Source organism: Dermacentor variabilis, unplaced genomic scaffold (assembly GCF_050947875.1).
Source record: "Dermacentor variabilis isolate Ectoservices unplaced genomic scaffold, ASM5094787v1 scaffold_15, whole genome shotgun sequence".
NCBI lineage: Eukaryota > Metazoa > Arthropoda > Arachnida > Ixodida > Ixodidae > Dermacentor > Dermacentor variabilis.
In genome coordinates, this window is record NW_027460313.1 from 9,172,074 (window position 1) to 9,182,219 (window position 10,146).

The 10,146-nt window shown below is 46.8% G+C and overlaps 1 protein-coding gene across 1 annotated transcript; it reads right to left on the reverse strand.

The window, feature by feature from the left end:
- Positions 1 to 1,290: 1,290 nt before the first annotated feature.
- On the reverse strand, positions 1,291 to 3,701 carry LOC142567987 (uncharacterized). Its single transcript, XM_075678081.1, has 2 exons — positions 3,013 to 3,701; positions 1,291 to 1,312 (listed from the first exon to the last, which is right to left on the reverse strand). Exons 1-2 carry the CDS (start codon positions 3,699 to 3,701, stop codon positions 1,291 to 1,293), a joined length of 711 nt encoding a protein of 236 aa, XP_075534196.1.
- Between the last annotated feature and the right edge of the window lie 6,445 nt (positions 3,702 to 10,146).

Sequence of the window (10,146 nt, forward strand, 5' to 3'; positions counted from 1 at the left end):
ACTTTGCTGCGGTGCAGAAAATTGTCCCATGTTGAAAGTTCAACTTTGTTACTTCTTGTTCTTCGGAAAGTAATGGGCCACGGGACGCTTCAGTTAACGGATACTCTTATTATATTATTGCGATAGCACTTATATGGACGCTCCAGGCGCACTCCTGCCGTCGTCCTCATGTTCCGTGTAAAGTCCAAGGGCGATAAGATCGTGACCGCGCGCCGCACGCTGTATGTCTGAGTGAAAGTGTAGGGGGGGGGGGGGGGGGAGGCGGTAGCATGGGTGAGCCGACAATGGTGGCTCAGTCTTGTGTGCACAAGGGAGAAAATCGGGGAGGAAGGGGCGCACCGCCTCCTGTCGCGCGCAGTACATCAGGGGGAGTGGAGAGAGGGGGGCGGTGATCTGTAAATCTGTGGTTGCGCAACATGTTTCTTTGCCTTGTTTGACGCATTATATACAGTGACTTTTTCTTGGTGCGTATATTTATCGGATATTTATACGGATATTTAAATATCTTGTTGTGAGGTTTTGTGTATATGTACAGTGAACTTTGTTTGCAGTGACACTTTTTTGCCCTTCATCAAGCTGCATCTACCCATTTCTATATTAAATTTTATCTTCGCATTTCTAAAGTACGAGAGCGAGTTCAATGAAAGTGAGCCAACCAACCCCGTGCAATAATGGTTCGGTTCATTATGTGCAAGGCATGCGCGTAGCACAGAGGCATCTCTCATTTACCAAAGTGGCACGCAGGTGTGAGAATAAAGGTTCTTTAATGCTCTAATACACTGGGTTGAACATGGTTGCGTCACATAATGAACACTCCAAAAGTTCAACAGCGTGGTGTCGTGATGTTTTTGACAGGTGAAGGTGTTTCACAAAAAAGAAATTATTCGCCGTATGGCTGCCATGTATGTTGAAGATCGCATGTCATTGGCCACTGTGACTCGTTGGAACGAATGGTTCAAAGAAGGACGTGCATGTTGCAAAGACAATTCAAGACCGGGTCAAAGCCACCGTGCAATCACCGCCATCACAATTGCAAAGGCTGGTGAGCTGATTAGACAAGATCGGAGGCTAAGCATCGATGAATTGGCAGGGCGTGTGAACATCAGTCACGGTTCGGGTCACACCATAATTCATGAACATCTCGGTTATCGGCTCTTGTGTGTGCAATGGATGCCCAAGATTTTGAACCACCGCTAGGAGACAGAGAGGTTCGGCGCTGCCATGACTCATCTAATTCGGTATCGCAGTGAGGGTGCCGACTTCTTGTCTGCAATTGTGACCGCGGATGAGTCATGGTGCCACTACTACGAGCCTGAAACATGACATCAAAGCTTACAGTGGAAACATTAGAATTCACCACCCCCAAAGAAAGCAAAGGCCGTCATTTCTGCCGGAAAGGTGTTGTTGACTTTTTTTTTCGATTGTCAGGGGCAATTATTGATCGAATTTGCTAAACCTGGATAGACTATCGATCGTTTCCGATATTGTGAAACGCCGGATCGGCCAAGTGTCACAATCAAGAACAAACGACGTGTAAAATTCAGGAATGAGGTCATGTTGCTCCACGACAATGCCCATCCCCACGTCGCTGATGTGGTTAATACAAAACTGTCAATGTTCAATTGGGAAACGCTGCAACATCCACCATACAGGGCATACCTGTCGCCTTGCGACTTCCAAATTTTGGAGCATTTGAAGAAAACAGCTCAATGGAACCAGATTCATGTTGGAAGATAACGCGAAAGAGTCAGTCAGAGATTTTTTGAAGCAGCAAAGCGAGGAATTTTATGAGATGGGAATCACGTGACTCGTTAGTCAGTGGGACAAATGTCTAAATGTTCATGGAGACTACTTTTAAATGAAGAAGAAATAAAACGAAGGACACCGACCAACATAGAAGTGCTAAAAAATGAAAAAAATCTAAAAGACGTTTCGGCTTCGCTACGGAAGCCTTGTTCACAATAGGATGACGGAAGGTTCATGGAAGCTTATGTATGCTTTAGAACGTGACGTAAGCAGCGCGTGTATGACGGGGGGAGGGTTCCCTCATTTCGATTAAGCGTGTGACGTGTTTTTTGGATCTCCAGTGATTCCAGATACAGACGCGATTTTTGGTTTCTTTCTTGGCCGATAATTCTCGAGCGATCCCAGTCGATATTGTGGCCCGTTGCATCCGTGTGCTCAGCAAGGGCATTCGACACTGTACGCTTCTTTTCGACATCTTTCTGATGCTGCCTCAGTCTCTGTTTGAAGTTGCCCGATTCACCGATGTATGTGTAGTCGCAATCTGCGCAGGGTATCTTATAGACCACGCCGGGAAACGATTCTCTCGGAAGCCTGTCCTTACCGCCGACGAGCGCTTGCCTCAGCTTACATACGGGCACGTGCGCTACCTCAACGTCATAACTGCGTAGAACGCGAGACAAGGTTTCGCTTATCCCTGGAACGTAAGGTATGGCAGCACGCTTTCTTGGACGGGGATTGGTCGGACGAGCAGGATTGGACAGACGGCGCTCCACAGCAGTCAAAAAGGATGTGGGGTAGCCGCTTGCCGAGAGATCACCTCGCACGTGGTCCAAGTCAGTGGAACGGCTTTCTGCTGTGGTGCAAATGCGGTTCGTACGGTTGAGCAGTGAGGCAGCAACCGACCTTTTGTGAGCGTCTGGATGAACGGATTGAAAGTTCAGGTAGCGGCCAGTGTGTGTGTCCTTACGGTACACGCTGAACGAGAGCCGTCCATCGCGTCTGGTGACAAGTACATCTAAAAAAGGGAGTCTGCTGTCGACCTCTGTCTCAACTGTGAATTGGATGGCCTTTTCTTGACTGTTTAGGTGCGCAGTGAACGAATCCAAAGCGCTGCGCCGAATCAGACAGAAACAGTCGTCCACATAGCGCAGAAAAACTTTTGGCCTAGGGCTGAAGGACGCGAGAGCACGCCTTTCCAAACATTCCATCGTAAGATTGGCAGCGGTAACAGAGACGGATGCACCCATTGCCGTACCGTGGACTTGCCTGTAGAAGATGTTGTCGAAACAGAAGTACGTGTTTCCAAGGCAAAAACAGAGGAGCCTCTTGAGGTCGGGAACGTCAATGGGCGACCTGTCTGGCAAGGTCCTGTCAGATTCCAGAGCAGAGGTGCATGCTTCCACAGCCAAGTCAGTCGGAATTGAGGTAAACAGCGATACCACGTCGAACGAAACCATCACCTCGTCGTCGTCTAGAGACACGTCACGAACTTTTTCAATAAAGTCACAGGAGTTGCTCACGTGCGTGGAGCTCTTCCCGACGAGTGGAGCCAGAAGCTGGTGCAAGTATGCGGACAATTTGTAGAGAGGGGAGCGAGTGTAGTCGACGATTGGACGTAGGGGGACGTTAGGCTTATGAACCTTTGGTAGGCCATAAAGTGCAGGTGCAGCACCGTTATGACAGAGAAGCTTGAAATACAAAGACTTGCGCTCGGGAGCTACGAAGCGGAACACGTCAGCCAGGAGAGTCTGGAAGTCCCTCTGAACCTTCAAGGTCGGGTCCCGAGTGAGCCGGACGTAAGTGTCCTGGTCATTAAGCAGAGCCAACATCTTGTTTTTGTAGACAGCCGTGTCAATTAGCACTGTTGCATTCCCCTTGTCGGCGGGAAGGATCACGATTGCAGTATTCGCCTGAAGACGCTTGACAGCTTTTCGTTCCTCCCCTCCCCCCGTCATACACGCGCTGCTTACGTCACGTTCTAAAGCATACATAAGCTTCCATGAACCTTCCGTCATCCCACTGTGAACAAGGCTTCCGTAGCGAAGCCGAAACGTCTTTTAGATTTTTTTCATTTTTTAGCACTTCTATGTTGGTCGGTGTCCTTCATTTTATTTCTTCAATGCTTCATCCCGACCAGACGGGCTTCCGTCGAACCCTCGATTTCACTTTTAAATGAACTACCCCATTTGTCATAGATTCGCATTGGCGCACTTTGATTTGACTCACTCTCGTACATATTGCAGAACTCCTGCTTTTTATATGTGCTCTCTGTCGCGACTATAATTTCGGTGCAATTACTCACAATACACGACCGGTGAGAGCTGCTCCTGCACAATACATTGCAAGAAAGAACAGCGTCATTGAGATTTTCCCCTGGCCATTGTATATGTACAAAAATGTAAACAAGGTTCTTGAGTGACAAAGTTTAATTAAAATATCTGTCCTCAACTTGTTCATTTCATGGCCTTTACATTTTTCATATCACCGGAAGGCACTGCTTTGCTGGTTTCAAATTGATATAGTTGTAAAGTTCGCGTAGTATTTTCTTTACTTATTAAATAAATAAAAAACACGGAAGCATTGATATCAGTTTTCTTGGGCACAATTTTGAGACATACGAGTATATTCTTTTATGAGAAAATACATATTTTACTTGTCTTGACAGCGCGTAGCATTCAAGAATTCGTTTGCAGCACCTTGGGCAATGGCAATGCAGTTATTCATGTGTTTGATCCCTCGATAAATTCTATAAAGAGGAGGCCTAGCTGCGACGTGAGCGCCCCCCCACAAACCAAATTACCGGCTACGCCACTGGCCAGTATGCATGGTATAGTATGCTAATACTGATCAACACTAGTGTCACGAAACTATTGTCCTTCAGACTCGGAAAATGTAGAACTGTTTACAGGCATGATGCTCGAACGTTAAGAAAGGCTGAACAAATTGAGTATACTGCAATGTGATATGTGCACTGTGTGTGTTTACGCTTAACTGAAACACCTGTTTCAGTTGTGTCTTCAGTTCCTAAAAATAATGGGGCATAATGAAAACACATGCGTAGTCGCAAAAGGTCACAATTTCTATGAAAACCTCCAATAATGTTTCATTACCAACTTTGGTACTCATTAATGTTGGTTAGTGCTGACACCATGTGATTACAAGAAATCCTGATACTAGCACGAGCTTAGACGAATTTCTTGGTTTCACAAACTGTCGTGTTGCAGTTTAACAGGAGAACAGTATAAAGAGAACAAATACACTTCTTGCACCTTGTGATAATTATTTCGGTACTGGTGCTATTTGTTCACAGATATATTCTGATTAACTATATTAATTACTTCTTTAAAGGATTATCAGAGACATTTCCTAATTGTGCAGTATTACAATGGATTGAAATGAAGACCATGAAAACAGCTCATCTGTCTGAGGATGAACTTGACATAAGAAAGACACCGACCACAGTCAAAGTGAAAATTTTACAGTGGTCGTTGCATGCCTTGTGCTAGTGTAGTGGCATGCAAGATAAGTGTTCAACCTTCCAGGATCGTAAACATGGTCAGTAGAGCCAATAGCACCTGCAAAGCTAAAACAATCCAGAACATTCAATGCCCACATCGCAGCTACAGCAGTGTTTCCCCAATTGGCTACTAGCCGTAAGTGCAGGGAGCTAAGGTACAAGCTGGTCCAATGCAGCTGGTAGAGCTGGTAAGGTACCAGCTGGCTTGTAGAAGTCTAGGGCTAGGTTACAGCTTACAAAAGACGGCTGCTAGTCCTACTCTTAGCTGGATCAAGCTGAAAGGTAGACGTCTGCTAGCTAGCTGCGTGCTTGCTGGGGCGAGTTTGTACTTCCCTACGAAAGAGTAAGACAATGGGCCTTCCTTGACTGAGATTAATACATATGCGCACACGTCATGAGGCAACCTATTGTGAACGCGTTAGATTCCACACACCACAGCTACCGCGAATGCTACTCGTGGTGAACCACCACTATTGCTCGCTCCAGCCTACCCTCAAACAAAGATCGCACTTCAATCAAACATCTAGACAATCCATGCGATGGAGAATTGCTTGAGAAACACCCCTCCGGTCCCGCACCTTCCACTTGACGTTGAAGGTGTCTAATTGGGAAGTTAATTCACAGTAACTAGAGAGAAGCGACGCTGGCGTGCAGCGAATTTATTTTAATTGAGCATGTGCGGCAAAGAAATAATCGATGCGCTGGTATACTCGTACAGTTAGTACGCGTTCGTAGGACAAACAAGTATTGTTTGTGCGGTGTGAAGCGAATAGGCATACTTTCCTTAAGTTTGCGGTCGTTTGCAAGTTAGTAGAATACCGTTTATTAAGTTCATGCCGTAATAGTTGATAAAGGTGTGAAGTCGTTAAGAATTGCTGCTTTTAGAACGCTACAGCTGAGGCGTAAACTATACAGGTGTGAGCATCGCAACCTACACCAGCGACTTCTCGCTACACCTTTTCTTGCAGTTGAACTATATTGTTATGCACCTTTTGCATACTCTGACCACGTAAAATGAAAGTAACATAGGTGAGAGTCGAAAAGAGACTGCGTAAATATAGCGGACTAGAAATACTATGGGGAGCAGCAGCTGTGCGGCAAAACAGAACCCCGTAAGTCTTCTACAGTTTTCATGTGCAACTAATTATAAACATACAAATTTGTTTTGTACATTACGCGGTAAAACACGGTAAACACACGGTAAATAAATATCTGCGCTTCGGGCATGAGAAGGGTTTAATTTGTTCGAAAGCGTATAAAGAGGCTTCATCTACGCTGAGACAACTTGAAAACTCATTTTTCGCTGTAATAGGAATTCCTGTCCTTCCTGTGAACACGTCCCATGCTATATAAATAAAGAATAGACATATGGCGATATTGTATTGTCATCTTGACTCACACAGTTCGTATCGTCATATGTTATAACAACCTATTGTTTTTTCCCCTAAACATAGTCTGATAGGACGGTGACCGGTAGTTTCATGGGAACAGGCGGCTCGCTACTGCCAAGGCGAAAAATTGTTTTGTCACTCCGGAGCGGTCACTGGATAGCAGTTCCTCCCATTGCTCCGCATTTGGGTGCGACATGATTGGGAATTCGTCAGTTTCTTGACATGCCCATGCTATGGGGTATAATGTGGGCTTCTCTTTGCACCATGGACATGTGTGATTATACAGTGTGGGTTGCATTTTACTTAGCAAGTTAAGGTTAGGGTACGACCCTGTTTGTAATTGTTTCCATGCGGCAGCTTCTACCCTTCTAAGGGACTTGGTCGGCGGGGGGCACCGCTTCCTACCGACTCTGTAAGCAGCTAGGTCTAGTGCGGCATGCGCGACGGACAGCAGATGCCAGCGGAACCCTGGACTGAGGTCGGCAGACCATTGCGATAGAGGACGGACGAAGCAGTGTTGAAGACCTCCGGGGAAGACACAAGGATGAAGACGCCCCTGAAGAATCCGCCCCAGCCGCAGAACACAATTACTAGAGCTCAATAAGGTTTTCACTCACTCACTCACTCACTCACTCACTCACTCACTCACTCACTCACTCACTCACTCACTCACTCACTCACTCACTCACTCACTCACTCACTCACTCAGTCAGTCACTCACTCCGCGCCAGAAATGGAGGCGAGTTTGAATAGAAGGCTATTGCCGTGATACTTGTACACTAGATGCAAGTATAGCGTAACTAGTTCCTTATTTCACATTTACGCTTGGCTCTTTCTAACGATTCCCGAGTAAAGTTTGACAAATGTTAACAAATGTATGGTACATGATTTATTTTAGCGGCAATGAATTAAGACCTAAAGGAGCGTAAAGAACCATTTCGTCTCTATCATTGATTCAAGTGAAAAGAAAATGACTTACCATTAACTGCGAATGCCGCAGCCTTAAGACAGACGACGCTTCCTTCGAAGCAGGCGCTGTTGATGCTGAAGGACGCTGGGAAACCCGCGCTGGAAGCCTTCGGCCGCCTGTTTTTCGCTTTGAAGCGTTCGCAACTTTAAAATAGCAGCCGCGTGCCATGCAGCGCCCAGCAATGTGAACCGCCGCCCTTCTCGGAATGCCGCGGGCGAACTCAGGACATCGGTTTCGACGGTTATGCGTGGTGGCGCCACTGTTTTTATTCCGGCATTGTGGCTACTCATATTTCACGAAAATTATGCGTGACAAGGTGCGTTCCTCGCTAAGCAAATCCGCCATTCCCCCTCTCTCCCCGCCAAAAAGATAAAGCAAACACATCTGTGAACATTGTCCCGCAACCACCGATTTGTTCGCGGCCGACAGAGGATGGGTCGTAGACAGGCTGCGGTGGCTCAGTGGCTTACCGCAGCTCAGCGGTGTAACCGCTGAACGCGATATCGCGGGTTTTCTTGCCGACAGCGGTAGCCGTATTCCGAAAGGGGCGCAATTCAAGAACCACCGTGTGCCGAGCAATGGGCGCACGTGCAAGTACCACAGGCGATCAAAGAATAATTTGGACCCCCTCAATTCATGTCTCTCTTAGCTATAGAATCCTGGCTTTCGAATGCAAACGCCAGAAGAGTAATTTTAGACTATGGGGTTTTACGTGCCAAAACCACGATCTGATTATGATGCACGCCTAATAGCGGGGGACTACGAAAATTTGGACCGTTATCGGATCTGTATCGTGCACCTAAATCTAAGTACGTAGGTGCGGCCGTCGTGCCCGGGATTCGATCCCGTGACCTCGTGCTTAGCAGTTCAACACCATAGCCACTAAGCAACCACGGCGAGTCGTGTAAGTGTAATTTTCAAACGCGCTTCCTATAATTTGAACCGGTTAGCCTAATCTGCCCACCGAGGAGTTGGGGGCAAGTATGTATGCAACGAAGAAGTTTGAAAAAAAAAAACAGAATGCCAGCACGTTTAACATCGGCAAGGAAGTGATGGCAGTGCCGATAATCCAAGCGTGCTATAGAACGAGCTACAGTGCCGGTGTAATGAAAGCGATGTTGGTATATGCGAAGAAACATTTTCTAGACCTGTTCTAAGATGTCACTGTTGAATATAGAAGTTCTATTCTAAACCTTCGATGCATATTCAAGTTAAGGAACGCCGGTAGTTGTGTACAACTTGAGTAATGGTGTAGGACAATATAATCCCCATCATAGTCTGCACAGAGAGCCGAAAGAGCACAGATCCCCCTCTGAAACGCGATTAGTGTGCACACAAACGTGTAAGGTTGCATCAAGCAGTGTACACGGATCATTAATCTCACTGCCATTACACAATGGTTCAGGATCTACAGATTAAGAAAAAGGAAATGTTTGCTGCTCTAAACTAGAGGCTCCACGAAATTTCCGCGAAACGCACCGTAATCACTTTAGTTGTACTCCCTTATTGCGATTGTTGATAGTAAGGGTGTAGGACAGGAGAGACCGTCACAGCGTGAAATCATCTCTTCTCGTATAACGACGGCGTTTTAGCGTAGACGTCACGAGAATCGACAATCAAAACCATATTTATTGAAATGTTAAATAAGCACAACAAAAAAAAAGCGACGGATCATGAAACTAAAAGCGTTAACACGGACGTGTTGGCCACGCGCGCGGACTCTTAATAGAGACAGAGTAGGCTACGTGACCCCGTTCGGCAACACTGGCTCGCTCCAGGCGCAGCAGCTGCAGCATGCGATGCACTTGGCGAAGTGTGCGCTGCTCGTGGCGCTGCTGCTGCGTGCGATTCTCCGGCATCCAGCAGCCACCGCAGCATCGCCGAAGGGCAGCACGCCGGCAGGTCGGGACACTGCGAGGGTCAAGTGTTAACCAACCATCCCCGTGGGTCTCACATTTAGTAAAAACAAGTATAGAAAGAACTGTTCGTTGGATCAAAATCTCGCATGAAGATGGTGACGAACGTTGAAGTGCACATGCCATTTGCAACCAAATTTGGGCGAGTGAATTCACCGATTTTTCCGCGTACAAGTAACCAAGCATGCTCGAATGCTCGTCAAGGAGCAACATGTCGTTCTAGGAGTTGGCAACGATTCTCCCTTGTGACCCTTGCTGCCTTGTCTTCCTGCCCTGCTGAATCTGTGGTTCGCAAGCAGTGTTTCCAAACCCTTACCGCCGCCTGTGCAGATAGCAAGCCTTGCAAAAGGAATCGGACACACTTACAACATTTTCCGTCTTGTTTCAGAAAGTTTAATCGCAAAATATTATTAAGTATTGCGGAAGCACTCACGCGCCAAATGATCAATAAGTGAGTTGTAACGTTCAATTCGCAGTAGACCGCCGCTAATGACCGATGTGCACACACCATGTATTACCTGCTCAAAGAGGCCAGTTGTGCTGCTGCGTGCGATTCTTAGGCGTCGAGCAGCCTCCCCAGCCTCGCCGAAGGGCAGCGTGGCCACA